Below are 16,639 nucleotides of genomic sequence, written 5' to 3'. Positions count from 1 at the left end.
GTTGGGATAAAGCTCAGGAATGCTTTGGCAAATGTTCAGTATCAGTTACCTTTCGTACTTTCTTTGAACACTGTACAGTCCCAACCTTTCATACCAAAACGCACGTTAAGCCTCTACGGTCACTTCAATTGACCCTTAATCTTGGGTTTGATAATTTAAATTAACTGAAAAGAAAAAAATGCACACAACAAATAGCATAAGTAAAGAGTAAGTTTGAGAAAGGTTTTCTTTTAAATTATGGATATAATAATGCTGTTTACGGACAAACATGAATGGATGATTTTGAAATGATTACACGGCAAGAAAGATATAAATAGCTCAATAGAAAGTAATTTTTAATCGAGAATTCGTGGTTCGTTTTTTTATCTATTTTAAGTTTTTGTTTTGTATTTAAGATTTCAGCAATTTATTTATACTGCAGTCAAATAATAGTGTAAAATTTGTGAAAACTACTTTTGGAAATATATTTGTGTTCTGGAAAAAATTGAAAGGCAAAAAAGCGACTTATGGTACATTCATTTGTACTCCCAGAATTGGAATGCTTCTTTTTCAATGAACTTTCTTCATTATGATCATCTTCTTCTAAAAATTTCGTGACTGGTGTGAATAACTTTTTGAAAACCTAGTATTGTACTTTTAAAAACTAAGATTTGTATGTTGGTAACTAATTAATCATGAATAAACCCAGCGGAACTAATGATTTGACAGGTTAATTAGAATGCTGCTAGGAAACGTTTTACTATGCTCTCAAGACTTTTAAAGGTGTCTTTTGAAATCAATAAATCACAAAGACCAATTTCTGGTTCAGGAAAGAAGCCAGTTACCAATCAAACAGTATAAAATGCACTTAAAACATACGTAACGGCACATCTAGGAAGAAATATTGGATATCAAACCAAAAAAATCAATAGATGAACTTTTAATTCAAAATTTATCAGCAGGCAAAAAGCAGCTACTTGGCTGTAACAATTTGAATGCCCCAGTGTTTGGCAAAATAGGCCATCAAATGCGCCCATGGCCACCTGTTAGAACCAAAACATATTAAATACATTTTTGATCTCAGACAATCATACATAAATCGTGTTTTTGTATTCTCAATGTAAAAATATCAAGAACTTGATCGTTCATGCACTGAATGTGATGATGAAGAAAATTGCTTTTCAGGAGTAGAAACGAGAAAGCTAAAGGTTACATTAAATCGACCTGCTATTGCAGCATTTCAGATTTTAGAATTGTCTAAATTACACATGTACAGATTTTGGTATGATTGGGTTGGGATTGTCAAACATTGTTACAAGTATGACTCCATCCTTCCCAACCATCGTTTGGTTCACTTATTTTGATCATAACAGGCATTTTGTTCTTAATAAATTACGATTTTGTAATATTTTGTATTCTTTAATCAGTTACTTCACCAGAAAAAAATCATAAGTCAAAAATTCGAAGTTTCACAGTCATCTTGCAAAATTCAATTATCAAAATGACTGTGTTTTGCCTCGATTTTTTTTTTTTATTATTATGGCGAATGGAGCTCCAAAAACTGCAAATTACCATATATGGCGAATGGCCAATCGCGCTTTTAGAGTACAAAATCAAACAGTTTTCGAGTGATCGCCATAATGGCGATTTGCAACTTTTTTAGGAGCGCCATTCGCCATATATGACGATTTGAAACCTTTTTTAGGACCACCATTCGCCAAAACTGCGATGAACAATTTTGAAACACTTGAAATCGTTGAAAAAAATGGAGCTTTTATATTTTTGGAAGTCATAACTGCGCAAATCAACATAAGTGACAGTCAAGTTCGACGCTTTCATTTTTCAACCTCTCATCAAAGTCAACTTTGGGACAATAGTCATTTTAGATTTTTTCCGAATTTTAGCGCAAAAATTACATTGGATCGGTATCCACTTGGCGGAGTTTCCTTTGGTGGAGGTCCCTCTGGGAAGTACATTTTTGGCGGTGTATGTGATGGCGGATTTAAGGCACGCGGATTTCCTTGCTGAGGAGATATCCCTTGGTGGACTTCACGTTGGGGGACTTTATCATGCCGAAGTTATCTTTGGGGGAGTTCCACTTGACGGATCTTATGCCTGGCAGAGATTGCTGTCGACGGACTTGAATGTGGGGAAAATCACCGTAGCAGAGTTCATTCGAGGCGGAATTCACCGTCGATGGAGTTTATTAAGGTGATGTCGGAGATACCTGTTGGGGGAAACCAAAGGGAACCTTCGAAGAGTTACCTAATAATGACTGTGATAAAAGAGCGGGAACATGTCTTCATCAGATGGAATGCCAAGGGAGAAGAGAACTCAGTGACAAAAACGCAAACAAACATGACAACACTAATGAATGCCTCAATTGGTTTGTCAATTTATGGCTTGTCCTTTCCTTGAAGTTGAGTAAACGAGGTTCTTTTAATTCGTTTCTTTTGGGCTGTTCTAACGCTTTTCTGTTGCTTAAGAAGGTGTTATTTCTTAAGGAATAAATATGGAATCAATTTTAGTAAAAAACGTACCTTTTGAAATTTTTCACTTGTTACTTGACAGTACTATGTTTTTTCAAGTATTATTAGATCGAAAATGATGATCACGAATTTTCTTTTTGTGATGCGTTATCCAGCATTCAATATTCCTTTTCATTTTATGGTATCTCAAACATGAACAGACTTTTTTGCATCAACTCAAATAGATTATTCTATGAATTTAAACGCAATTGTTGATATTAAAGCTCTTCTGACTTAAGGTAGAAGAAGAAACGCTCTTGATGGTTAGTTCTCATTTGGATATCACATGTCTTAGCGATTGCATTCTGGTAAGATTGAAAAGGTTTCTCGGAAGAATTAGTGCTGTTTTCTTTGTGCCAATGTTTCATCAATACTTGATCAACGAAAAGTAGGTTAATGAAGTTTGTCATCTCATTTTAATACGTGTGTTTGTTCGCACCTAGACGACGCATAGGGCTCAATAGTTATTTAGTCTTAATTCTGAGGGGGCTCTCTGTATTTTGACAGGCAAGTGGAGTCGAGGACAAGTATGGCCGTCGTCCTCTGTCCAATTTTGAAGCAGTCCATGATGTTGGAGTACTGTGTGTGTGTATGTACTACTAGTGCCTACACTTCATGCCTTCCGAGCGGACATGTTTCGACCTCCTTTCCATCAAGCCTACTAGCTAGCTTAGTAGTATGCTAGTACACTAGATACTGTCCTCCCCGAGAAATTGTACTACCACGATTCACTCTGGATGGAGTGAACATGTGCTGTTACCGGGGCCAAAATTTTGGGAGAAACGAGCTGCTTCGGGATAAACTGACCGAGTGAGTGGAAAACAGAAGAAAGTTACACAGATCAGAAGACCAAAACAACCTCCTCTACTATTGGCAGAACTCCATTGAAGTCCACTGGCATTCATCTTGGAAGTGTTCCCAAGTAACCATGGTACGACGTGACAAACCAAGCCCATCGTGGGCGAATTCATCGGAATCTCGAGATCCTCTACCGAGACATCGACATCGACGGACACATCATCACAACAACCATCAATTTCATGCATCGCTTCATTCAGAAAATGCTGTCACGATGCTGAGGTCGCTACACCCCAAGCTCGACCCCAACCAAACCTATGTTCTCTCAGGTAGTTGTCTCCACAATCTCAAGATTGGCCATTGCCCGCCCACCACGCGACCATCACTCCCCATAATCTAAACTACCTCGTGCATATTGTTCCAACGTTCTTTCGTTTGCGTTTTAGGTCCGCTGATCAAGTATGACGAAACCCTCCAAAGCTACGTGCACGTGTTTGCCGCTCGTCCAATTCCACCCGGCATGACCGTGATAGCCACTCCCAGTCCAAGCCCACCCACTCCAACCACGGCCAGTTCCACTGACAACCATTCTACCCGGGCTTTTCCGGAGCCCATTACACTGACTTCCTCACCAGCCTCTCAGGACCGCCTTCACTCGACAAAATTTAACCCAAATGCTTTGCCCTTCGTACCGAAGACCATCGAAACAGAAGAGACCGTCAATACTCAAAGCGGTGAAGCGTATATCAGTCAAGACACCAGAAGTGTGATAAAAGGCTCCGAGAGCGAGTCTGATCCAGCGGATCCCGGACGGCGAACGCCGTGTTTCATGTATTGGTCCAGTCATTGTCCCGAGGGAACCCTCGTTCCACTTCGTCAGCCGGATCCACCCGTTTATTTCCAGCCCACGACCAACGAGGCTGGATGAGCATCGAAATGTTTTGCTTATTGGGAGTAGGCAATGCTGAACGATTCGAATTGTTGCCAAGTATATTTATTATATCACTAAAAATAAGGCCATTTAGAATCTGATGTCACCCTGCCCACATATTATGCTTTCACTTAGTTCGAATAAAGTTATAGCTCCATAGCTTCGGCTCCTAAGGTCTTTTAAGTGGGTTTGTCTTTGATAAGCATTCGTCACTTAATTGAATGGTTATATTTTCGGCGCTATTGTAAATAGCAAGGAGTGCCGAATGATTGGACGCTTTGAACGATGCTTTGAAGTGCAAAGATGCTGGAAAATGTGCCTCCTACCAAGCCAATCAGGATGAGAAGGAAACAGTAACCAATTTCCACCCAACAAGGACGGCTGGAAGAGAAGTATGTATGAAATATCGATCAACTGAGTAACTAACAGGTGCTGATTTAAATCTATAACAATTTCTCGACAATCAAAGTCTCAAAATGAAAGAATATCCTTTTCAAATATTAACTTTTTGACGTTTACTTCATTAAGATGGTGCCTAGCTTCTTTACTCAGACAGGTCAAAGACTATGATTACTAAATTGCATATTTTTGTCAATACTGGAACAATTAAGCAACTCCTTAGTGAAGGTTTGACCTCTTCTACCTTTTGCCTGGCAAATAATGCTGAAGACCAAGATGATAGCTCTTATCCATGACTCTCTCAGATGATCGAACTTTATCAAACGATTATTTTTGGAATTGGGTTTGTCAGAGGACTTCTATTAGTTCGAAACAATAATGAAATGTTCTAGTTAGGCGGAGATCAGCTGAAGACCACCCAGTACCATAAAAATAATCATTGTTTAAATATATAATCACTAGCGAGCAAAGTTCCACCCCAACGGCTACGGCTAGTTTGAGGTTTGGTCCAGTAGCAACTACCGTTTAATCATATTTAAGAGTTTGATCGACAGACAAAACTCCAGCTTGATTTCCAATACTTTGGATGTGTTCTGAATCTTGGGGAACTGATATTCATTTATAGATAGACCTGATTTGCAACAAACTCATATTTATTTCTTTTCACTGCTTGTTCTTTCAAGTCGAAGGTCTCCTTCCGAATGCCAAACGAATTTGACCAACGCACAAAGAAATCTCCAATTCCTATAGACAATAGAGCGTTAAATCAAGAGCATTCATTATAATGGTTCTGGCGACATTGGAGCAATCAATTCTTTACAGGATGTTAGCACAAACATATCTTGTAAAACTTGTAACCAAATTATAAATGATATGCAAGTACTTGATGTAGCAGCCCTTGAATATCATCAAGTTCCTGACTTGCTACTGGACCAAACCACAAACTAGTCGTTTTAAAACAACATTTTTTGTTTGGAAAAGGTAAAAGAGGACAAACTCTCACTAAAGAAGTTGCTGATTTGTTTCAGCATTGACAAAATATGCAATAAATTGGCTACAGAACATTCGTTCTTCCTGATTCAATTTGATTAGCGCAACACAGTGTCATAGCCTGAAGACTTCTTAAAGTCAAGCCAATTGGTTTGAAATATTATTTAAGTGACCAAGGTGTGATGTGAAATAATAGAGCTAAAATAGAACCGCAAAATTAATCAATCAACCGTCTCATCATTGATCAAATAGTATATGATGGCTAATTTGAACGACATCCGACCAAACAGGCGCGGTCACAATGAGTCGTATTTTAATTTTCGTATTGGAACATATCTGTCAGTGTTTAGAGGCTCCAATATTCCCTATCAAAAGGGACCTAACTCAGCCCATCGTCACTCAGGTTCAATTAGCCAAGCCTGTTGAGGGAAATAAATCAAGGCTCCTTCAGGAAATTGACAAGACGATGAACGACTCACCCTCGTTGAGATGTCTTACTAAGGATCATGTAAAACAGGGGTGGAAATACGAACGTTAGAAGTGTAACCGTGCTCGCGCCCACCAAGTCCAAAATCAACCCAAAGGACGGAATGGATCCGGCGACAAACACCAACACAATCAAGGTTAATGTGCGGAAGACACAACGCTGCCACCCAAATTCTAAATGAGGAAGGAGATTTCAGCAATAAAAGTAAATGTTACTGTTGCTAAATCTACAGGGGGTCCAAAAGTGTTTGACCGATCCATATCGATGCAACATCACACTTATCTCTCCTTGATTGCTAAAAATATCAAAACAATTGCTTTAAACGATGTACTCATCAATATAACTAAGACTTGTTCCTTTTCTGCTTTATCTGTAAACCCGAGTTGTGAAAACAAATGGGATTAACTTCTTTGATCTTTCGGCCAAAACCAGCATATTCAAAATATTCAAACTTTTTAACTTTTGCCGGTGAAGAATGTTTAATAAAGTTTTAGCCCAAATCAAATCATTCTAGACATTACTGGCCAAAAAGATCCTAGGGATTGCGATCTGTCCTTTTTATGACCAACTTCTGAAATATCATTTTGTCATTTTAATATGTTAAGCAAAACTCAAAGCATTTTCCTTTGTTCAATTCAATATACACTATTTTGGCCCTTTCGCATGGCATTAGTCGTTCCTCAATAAAAGGAACGAATTACAGTTACTGAAGTCAAAACGATAATTCGTTACACAACCATTACTCATAAAAATGTAATGGCGTTTACTCGTTACAATTATTTTAACTACAATTTTAGATGACCAATATTTTGTGGTTTTTACCCCATCCAGACCATTCTTCTGAAAAGAAATGGAGTTTTTTGACTCAAGCAGTCCTAATGTGTAACATTTGAAGATTTCTTGTCAACATTTTTCAATAACCAGCCTTGACATTTAATCTTGGCATAATTGTTCAAAATGTTTTGCATCATAATACTTTGAGGAATCAAGATTGGGACCCTGGATGGGTTAATGATTGTTAAAGGTTTGAAACAACGTCGCAAAATTTATTATGAAAAGCAGTATTAGACATTGTGAAGTCGGTAAAGCTTCTCTGTAAGAAGTCCATCCCTTAGGTGAAGTGAAGTGAGGAGGGTTTGGAAATTTGAAGCAGCACATTCAAGCCAAGGAGACATTTTCCGTGCTTGAATCCAACTGAATTAGATTGAGAAGATGTAAGCACTAAATTAGGAAATGCAACAAGATTCAAAACTAATAACATCTTCAGAGCGGTTTAGAAGCAAACACAATTTTTTAACCCTGACTTTCTTTGATCAAAGTATGCTAGATGGAATTAGTAAAAATGGCAATTTCTGTTGAGCTTCAAGGTTCTTCAGCTGTCACGAGATAAACGAAAAATTAAAGGCCATTCTGGAAGCTGAAAAAGGAACGAGTAGTGAGTAATTCTTGCAGATTTTGGGTCGTTACAATTACACAATTTTAAAATGTAATGTAATTACAGTTCCTTTTGCGAGAAAAGGAACGAATTACCGTAATTTCGTGACTTGTAATTTCGTTACTAATCGAGACTCTCACATCCAAAGAAATCATCATAGTATGCTTATTCCGGTTGTGTGATCGAGGTCCTAGATCAAATCTGCACTTAAATGGCCATGAATATACAGTATTATGTACTGTAAGCTATATTGCCATGGGAACTTAAAAAAAAAACAATTTGAACTCATGATGAGGTTCACTCGGGATCTTGGGGATCAAGCCCAGTCCGACAACTCTTTTATTGTGAGAGTTAGCAATTAAATTGGAAAGGGTGTGATTTTCCTCACTTTGGAACTAACAAACACTTTTTGGACACCCTGTAGGTAAAACGGAAAACAGGAAATGGATTTCTCTGAAAACCTGATTGTGGTAACCTTTCGGAATGCCGATTGCATTTTCGAAGAACAGATTCGGAGGGTTCATGACGATTGGAAACGCTGTCAAAAGATGGACCAGAAGCACAGATTGCACAACGATTTTAATGGGTCCTGCGCTCAGATTGTCCACGATATTATCCTGAACGCAATTGCCCAGGAGAAAAAATCCCACCGCAGAAGTGGGCGTGTATATCACCCCCAAAACCATCAGGGCAATGAGAGCTGCCCATTTGAAGTGGCTCTTGTTCCTCATGTCAGCCTTTATTGGAGCGGAGAATGAAAAAAAAAAGAATTCGAGACTTTCATTTCAGAGTCGTCCTAAGTTTGTTCACCAACCCATATGGACAAAGGACAGAGAAGGAAAGGACGAGAGCTGTCGTTCCCCATGCAAATCCAACAAATCCAACTGAAAAAGGTCATTTGTCCTTACACTTCTAGCTCTTTTGTGGGTACATTTTGCCGAACAAATGCACCTCACTCGATATTTGCTTGATTTTAAGCAGGCACTCCACAATTGATAGTTTTGATATTGTCCAACCATCTTTACCTTCATCAAATAGTGTAAATCACATGGGACTGATTGGCGTAGGAAAGGTCTATTCTCGTCCTCCGCTTGTCTGGTCTGTCAGTTCAATTTTCCAGCGGTTCTTCTTTAGCTAACTTATCTGGCTTATCTGGCTAATGACCTACCTGTATAGTGGGAAATGTAGACGCCCCTCCAAAAGCAAACATGATCGTTCCAAAGGCTTGCATAAAGCCTTTGAAGGTTGGAGGATCGAACTCGGGGCCCGAAATGAATGCTAGGCTAGTGGCTCGGCTAATCACAGTGCAATTAGAAAGAGAATCCTGGTCTGCAGAATCCATGACAATTTGTGCGATGATTAGAATGCACGCCGATGAGGTTGTCACCAATGCTCCAATTGCTATAGGCCTAAAAACAATTAAAAACCTAACCATTATAATTGATTGGTGTCATGTGATCTTTGGCGTCATGTGGGTGGGCCATTTGGTCCACTCTCTGGCCAGAGTGGAGAAGAGTCGACACAATGCTTGAAATTCTTCAGATGGCTTACCAAAAATCTTTGGGACTGCCCAACCACGTGACGGGAATCATGACCCCTCCAACCACGAGCAACCATTGACAACTGCCCATGGCGGTCAGAGGGACGAGATTGGCCAAGAAATTGGATATGAGAATGATGAACACGCAAGCGCCGCCCCAGAGTGTGAGAACAATGCAGGCCGTGGTGACCCATCTCAAGGCCAGGCCCCAACCTTGGCCAAAAACCCGTCCTGTTCGCTCGGCGATCAACGGATACGGGTCTCGGACCAGTTCGTGGGTGCGGAAATCCTCGTAATGCTCAGCAATCATCTCCCAACATGTTCCCAATCGAAATCCGATATAGGCCCCATTGATGGCGAACATCACCAGCAAGAGCAAGCCCGACCATCCTAGGGACATGTGTCATTTAGTACTTAGATGGGAATGGGCGGGACCCAACAAATCTCGGAACAGCACCTGTGTTGGAAAGGGCATGGGGCAAGGCTAGCACCCCGGATCCAGCCATCTCGCCGGACAAGAACACTGCTGCTATGCAAAGCCCCAGGCCCGCCCCATTATGGGCGGGACTTAATAACGGAGCTTCGTCGGTCTGCATTGGCTTTAGACTGGATAATTGGATGGCAATCTAACTTGATCATGTTTTTAGTTGCGGTTCTGATAAAAAGAACAGGATGATGAGACGTGGATGTACTCGTAACAGACTATGAGAAATATTTAAGCGAACTCTTCCAGAGAGCAGCAAAGCAATAATCCATAACTAGCAATCGTTGTTAAGAGTGTACAGATGAATGGACTTTTTGCGGCTGGAATGCTTGCAGTGAACAAGATTGTTTGCTGGCATACAAACAAAGGTGGTGGAGTCATGTTTAAGCTTTAATTGGGTACACTATGACTATGAAATGAGGATTGCTAAGTCTTGCAATTGACAATAACAGTTAAATTCAACTTAAGCTTGATTTGGTAGCGCGACTTCGATTGGTTCGAATTCAATGTTCAGAATGTGAAAGGCACCGCAGCAAGTGTCGGACAACTGACAACTGCGATTTCTTATCCCGTAAGGTAACCATAGGAGAGCCTGCATTGAGTGGCACAACCAAACGGGAAAGAGTTCGGAATGTACGTACATACGGTCAACAAACACCCCATATCCAGCCATTGAGATGAGAATATTCTCACATTCTAGTTCCTCATTTGTCTCGTTTGGTGACGCTCATTTCGTTATAGTCCTCGAGCACGTGCTTCAAGTGATCATTGTCCTTGGGGCCGCGATTCTTCCTTCGGGCGGCCTTCTTGCGCAAATGCTTGGTGGCGACGCGTTTCGCGCCCAGGTCCTGCATGGAGCGAATGCCCTGCTTCTCTAAATACTCGTCGATCTTGGCATCATCTAAGCTGTCCACGGCCACCGAGCGCCACAGCTTTTGGAACTCGTCGTCCACGTGAAAGTCCGAGTTGTGATCGTGGTGAAAGATGACCTTCTTCTTGTCGATGGACCGATTGATGATGATGATCTTGTTCTCTTCGGTGAGTTGTCGGATGAACTTTTCGCTTTTGGCCAAAGATTCTTGAATGTCCTCGAGAAAGATACCGCCCAAACCGCGGAGATCGTGCTGCCTGAGCAGCTTGACCAGGCCCTTCTTGTTGGTGATATCGTAGGGCGGTTTGAAGAGGTACGTCCCATCGGGAAAGGCCCTGAGCTTGGGGTTATCTTTGAGCGACTCGTTGGCCAGCCATTGTCGGACTTTGGTGCTGGCGTCCAGTTGGTTGGTTTCGTCGAGGATCTCTTCCAGATTGAGCGGGTGATCCATGCCCTCCATGTGTCGGTTCTTCATATGGCGGACGATCTTGGCCAGGACCCCGAATCGATATTTGCTGCTGCCCCCGCCGCCTCCGGACGAGGCCATCATGGACTTCATCTTGTTCATCTCGAGCTTGGCCTTGGCGCTCTGACTGAGCGCGCCCAGGGCGGAGGTCTTCTTCTTGTGCGAGTCCCCCGCCCCATCCGACGAGAGGGCGGCCCGTTTGTTCTCCACCACGGGCATGGCCATGGCCCGTTTCTTGAAGGCCTCGCGCTCGCGAAGCAACTCTGAATCCATGATGAGGGTGAGTAAGAACCCGCCGCCGACTCTATTTGCCCGTGATTCTCTTCTTCTGGTTGATTGATGTGGTGTGTTGTTGTTGTTTTCCTGTCTTCCCAGGGACCGAGGGACCGAGGGCAGCTGCTGATCGCAAGGTGCGAAAATCATCACGCAACCTTAAATCGAGCTGTATTAGCGATCAAAAAATGTCTCGTTACCCACTTATTTCTGAACCAAACGTTGTTCTATTTTTGGCGATCCTACAGAACTCGTCAAGGGTCTTTTTTTCCCCATGAGATTTTCGGCGGGGTAAACAATGTTCTCTCTCTGGTACAAGTGAAGACAAAAGACATAGAAAAACCGCGAGCGCCCTAAAGAACCCTGATATTTTAACATTTAGTTTCGTTGATGAAAAGACGAATATTATGCTTAAGAAATGTAACAGACAGTTTTAAGATATTCCAAGATTATCATGAATTGGTAAACATTCCAATTGCACTAAATGTACAAGCACGGTGTATCAGCATGCACAAGAATTTCTAGAATCGTGCTTTATAACCATGGAGGAACATGAATGTTAAGCTGCTGTTTTCTGTTAAACCTGGATTACTATCGTTTTTTATAGGTACATATAGAATTACTCTCTATTTTGTTGCTGAAAGAGCTATTAGTTCGTGAGGTAAGATAAAAGTAATTCTAACAAAAACGCAATTTCTAAAAGCATTCACCAATACTTCAAAAGACACATTTTTATAGCACAATCTGATGGGAAATGATGTTCCCAATTTCTGCAGGATTTGAAATGTTTCCCAGATGAGTTTAACTCCACCTTGAACAAGCCTTGTACAAAAGGAAAAGCCAAATCAAACCCTCCACACATGAATTGAAATTTTCCACGCATGGTTTCTTATTCGTTGATGATTTATATGAAGTCATGACGAAATACATTTGTTTACTGACAAAGGCTGGGATTTACGGCAAATATTCGGCGAGCGATTTTTTTTAAGCAGCCGCAGGGCTTGGAGCCAAGGGGTGTGAAGAAAATCATGGAAAAGTGAGACAAAACAAATTATTCATATATAAATGTTCTAAAAGGAAAAGGACGGGGACGACAAGCATGGCAAAGAGGGACGAAACAAAGGGATATATTTTGAGCAAGTCCTTGGCAGGATGGTGCCTGGATCAACCAATATACATCATCAGGCCATGATGCCGTACAGGAAAAAGTTTGATGGAAGATTAGATGGGATGGATCGTCCTTTTGCCGCGCCACAATGCACTGGAACATGAACTGGTTACTACCAATGGGGACCAAATTAATAATCACGGGAGGTTGCAACTAGGGCTGCCAATTTACATTCTCAATGCCATATGACATGACTGGTGGAATGTCGGAAACCTAATTAGCCTCAAAAATTAACCCTGATTTTCCTTTCGTCCAACCAGGGTTGCTTTTTACCCAGACTTAACATTTTACGTGGCAATGTAATCTATCGGTGCTTCACTTTCAATGTTTTTCGGCAAACTTGATTTTGAAAATTTATTTGATCGCATCACAACTGGTTACTGGTCACAGCTGCATCCGACGCAGAACATTTTGCGGTTGAATTTCGCGCAACTTTGTCTAAAAAATCACGCAACTTTAATGTTGTCTGAAAACTTCCAGCCTATTCCAGCCCATCTAGACCCTTACTCATTAATTTAATGACTTGATACTTGAAATGCAGAGATTGGACTTGCCAGTATGCAACAAAACATATTTTGTTTGAATGTATGCCCTGGTGTCTCTGTATTGATTCTAAATCATGATAACTGTGATAGAGACCATTGTATTGCTAAGAACTGTAATAAATCCATTTCGAGAAAAGAATGGATATCACTTAGCCACTAAATTCATTCCTCATTGCTCAACAGGGAAAGCAATAAAGTTCTCTATGCAGCTGATTGAATGTAAATTAGATATTGGAATCAAATCTAGTAGAAAGGCATCGGATTGTAGAGTAAAGTGCCCTAAAAATACTAAAAAGATATCTGGCGTTTTTCTGGCGTTTTTTGGAGCAAATTTGACGGTGAATGTCTTGAATTGGCGTTTTTTTGTGGGAACATCTGGCGGTTTTAGCCTCTGGTTATCTGACAACGCTGTATTGGAGGAGACTGGATCGCTGAAGAAAGGGAAATGAATAAGAAATGAGGATCTTCATTAGTCATGAACTGCTTACACATTTGAACTTGCTTTCATGCCCAAATACCATCTTGAGTCTTCTCCAGCAAGAAAAATAGTCTTGAAAAGTAAGTCTTTGCTTCAACAATTCCAATTTTCTTCCAATAATTTTGTATCTGATCATAACAACCCAAGCATCTTTCTCAACAGTATCAAGCTAGTTGATCAGAATCTCATTTGAGAAACAAGTCTGGACCAAACTTCTTGACCTTTTTTTTTGCTGCCCAACCCACCATTGGTGGGCCTCGCCGATTGCGCACATTTCCAATCAAAATACATAGTCTCATTTGCGTTTATTTGAAATATCATTAGAAAATTACTCAAAATTTAAGTCTGTGCCTGCTTTGGTTCCTTTGATTCAAAATCTTTATAAAAGAACTGGCGTAGTCACCCTGTCTACTATATTAAGAAAACTAGGACAAATTTCAACGATGCCCTTCTGCCCCTTAGCCACCCTCTATGGAGCAGAATTCTAACCCCATGGAATTCAAATCAAGGCAAACTTCTGGGTTTGTGCTTTGTCTCAGCCTCCATTACTAGTACTTTATTTAGCAGCAACATTTTCATTCACTTCACAGGGTTTTCGTGCTCGCTCGGCCACCCTTCTGGTTTTAACATTGTTGTGGAAGATTGCTACCGAATGGCGTGACCATAGACCTAGTGGGGGCTTCAACCAATCCTGATTATTGGCATATATCTTTCATTGTAAATCTTGAACTGACTTGTTAAAGTGAATCGTCGATTGCGAACTCATTTGAAAATTATCGTGGGATATTGTCAAATGATCGTTTTGACGCAGTGCTCTCCGAGCATCATTATTTATTTCATACGTGCTTCTTTCAGCTATTGTGTTATCATGTGATATTAAACAATTGTGAAACAATAATATAGACTTTACTTTTTTACCTTCATGCAGTTGATCGTAGTTGCTAATCATTGCTTGAACCAACAGATGCACTTTTTGGGTCGCATCATGACATGGTCACGCTGTGATGTGCTTTGGTGTGCTGTGTCAGCTGTCGAGCTCTTCCTTTTCCTGTCGAAGTCCGTGCATCTCAGTGGCGTCCCTCGACGAATCCGACCGAGAAAATGGGCAAAATTATGAAATCCGGCAAGGTGGTGCTCGTCCTGAGTGGGCGATTCGCCGGACGGAAGGCTGTCATCGTCAAGCCCACGGACGAAGGCACCGCTGACAAACCGTTCGGACACGCTCTGGTGGCCGGAATCGACCGCTATCCCCGCATGGTGACCAAGCGCATGTCCAAGAAGAAGATCAAGATGAGGTCCAAAGTTAAGCCTTTCCTTAAGGTGAGGTGCTACTTCATTTGTTTGGTGTTACTGTTCATTCATGGACTGAACGACGACTCGTTAGTATTCCTTTATTCGACAGAATTTTTATTGACGGACGCACCTTTTAGGTTATTGAAGTTGAGATGTCGACTACTACCAATTAGCTGGCGATAATACTGATTTCTCCACCTGTCTAATTTGAAGTGGATATAACTGACACATTCAGGCTAGTTGGAACAATTAAGTCCAATTCTCTTCTTTCTCGGGCTCCTTCATTGTTTAATTTGCTTCCCTCTAATATTCGTAAGGAGTATATGGGTGTTGATCCAGTAGCAGGATTTGAGTCTTTTGTTAAGTTTTTGACTAAAATTGCTGATCAACCCTATATTCAAAGGCTAACTCTAATTCGTTGGTCGATCCATGAACTACTGTATAATACAGTAGTTCATGGTATGACCATAAGGCAAAGGTAAAGTGAATTAAATAAGTATTTCGTCTTAAACAACTGGGAATTCCATTCCCAGTAGCGGTAAAGAAGTCCGCAAAAACCAATCAAAAACTCCTCTAGATTGCATGGTTTGATGCGCTCCCTAATTAGCTAAATGGAAAGCCGAGTTGCCATTCAAAATGCTTTCGTTGCAAAGCCATCACCTGTTAGGCACATCACATATGAATCAAAAAAATTTTGTTGAGGCTCGGTTGACTCGAAATGGTTGGCTGGTTGAACGGATGTGAATGTTTACGGTTTGCAAGTGCTGGAGTAGGATAACTCATGTCGAACTCGTCTTTAATGGGGATCTAATTTGCTTCTCCTTCCAGGTTGTCAACTACAACCACTTGATGCCCACTCGCTACAGCGTCGAACTTGGTTTTGACAAGGCCAATCTGAACAAGGAGACCTTGAAGGACCCCATGAAGAAGAAGAAGGCCCGCAACATGGTCCGAACGCAGTTCGAGGAGCGATACAAATCCGGCAAGAACAGATGGTTCTTCCAGAAGCTCAGATTCTAATCTCTGGCTGCCTTCTTGTGTCGACAATGTTGATAAATCCTTACTGTCAAAAAATGAACTGATTGTTTTGGTCAAGCTTTGGCGAACGTTCATCCGGAATTTTCCAAGAATGGCTTGTCGAAAGCGGGGTTTCAATCCCGCCCTCGGGGCCATGCGCGTTGTTGAAACTCCCAGATATTCTCAGGCCTAATACCGTTTGTAGGATGGAATCGGATCAGGCGAAACTGAACTCAATCTACGATTCAATGGTTCGAAGTGTATCCAGCCGTGGGTGGTCATGATTACAGGAAAGGGCAATTGTTAGGTCGCCTCAATGGACCCAGAAATTTTGATCAAGATCAAATACGACATTATGGGCTAGGGATTGGACTCTGCGTCGAAACTGGCTCGGTAATAGTGCTGGGGCGAGTCCGGACTAAGAGTCCGAGTGCACTGAAGTCTTTTACTCGGATTTTGTAGGAGTGGCCGGATTAGTCTTTTAGAAAGAACACCAGTACAGACTTGTCAAAAAAGTATTCTCTTCTGTGAATTTAGTCTCAAAACGTTATGAACTAAGCTTGTAAAAAGACAGCCCTTAAATGTTGATTTCATTAGCTTTGCTTAGCTTATTAAAAATAAGATGAATCTTTCTGTTTGGCCCGAGTCCTCTGTTGGACTAATCATTTGCCGGACTCGAGTCTAGCGAAAAGTCAGAAAATCAAAAGACTCGCGAGTCCCACTACTGCCAAATTCGCCCGGCACCATTCTCTGGACTGGAGGGAGCAGAAAAGGTCCGTTTGTCATGATATATTATGAAAATATCACCCCCACATGAAATGAAGCGTTGCCATTCACAACAGAAAGAAATAGAAGAAAGAAGGCAGTATTTCTATCGACCCAAGGGTTTCATTGGGCCATGTCTAGGTATACCAGTCTTAGGCATGGGAACCCGGCAAGACCTTAGTTTTCCGCATA

At 41.2% G+C, this 16,639-nt stretch overlaps 4 protein-coding genes across 4 annotated transcripts; 2 read left to right on the top strand and 2 right to left on the bottom strand.

Annotated features, from left to right (window-relative positions):
• Window positions 1-3,250: 3,250 nt before the first annotated feature.
• On the top strand, window positions 3,251-4,395 carry LOC131893040 (uncharacterized; the record flags this gene model as incomplete). The annotated part of the gene is given in 2 exon segments (XM_059242959.1): window positions 3,251-3,634; window positions 3,752-4,395. Coding segments are annotated over 2 exon segments (681 nt in total). The 3' UTR covers window positions 4,234-4,395.
• Window positions 4,284-9,816, bottom strand: LOC131893037 (uncharacterized). Its single transcript, XM_059242957.1, has 6 exons — window positions 9,545-9,816; window positions 9,099-9,477; window positions 8,716-8,956; window positions 8,023-8,284; window positions 6,105-6,285; window positions 4,284-4,617 (listed from the first exon to the last, which is right to left on the bottom strand). Exons 1-6 carry the CDS (start codon window positions 9,681-9,683, stop codon window positions 4,476-4,478), a joined length of 1,344 nt encoding a protein of 447 aa, XP_059098940.1. The 5' UTR covers window positions 9,684-9,816; the 3' UTR covers window positions 4,284-4,475.
• Window positions 9,817-9,948: 132 nt separating this feature from the next.
• On the bottom strand, window positions 9,949-11,288 carry LOC131893038 (transcription initiation factor IIE subunit beta-like). The gene has a single exon (XM_059242958.1). The coding sequence runs from the start codon at window positions 11,179-11,181 to the stop codon at window positions 10,276-10,278; it is 906 nt and encodes a 301-aa protein (XP_059098941.1). The 5' UTR covers window positions 11,182-11,288; the 3' UTR covers window positions 9,949-10,275.
• A 3,105-nt stretch (window positions 11,289-14,393) lies between these two features.
• Window positions 14,394-15,760, top strand: LOC131892698 (large ribosomal subunit protein eL27-like). The gene is made up of 2 exons (XM_059242522.1): window positions 14,394-14,692; window positions 15,494-15,760. The coding sequence occupies exons 1-2, from the start codon at window positions 14,474-14,476 to the stop codon at window positions 15,683-15,685; spliced, it is 411 nt and encodes a 136-aa protein (XP_059098505.1). The 5' UTR covers window positions 14,394-14,473; the 3' UTR covers window positions 15,686-15,760.
• Window positions 15,761-16,639: the final 879 nt, after the last annotated feature.

This window comes from Tigriopus californicus, chromosome 2 (genome assembly GCF_007210705.1).
Source record: "Tigriopus californicus strain San Diego chromosome 2, Tcal_SD_v2.1, whole genome shotgun sequence".
Taxonomy (NCBI): domain Eukaryota; kingdom Metazoa; phylum Arthropoda; class Copepoda; order Harpacticoida; family Harpacticidae; genus Tigriopus; species Tigriopus californicus.
This window is presented reverse-complemented; position numbering and strand designations above follow the sequence as displayed.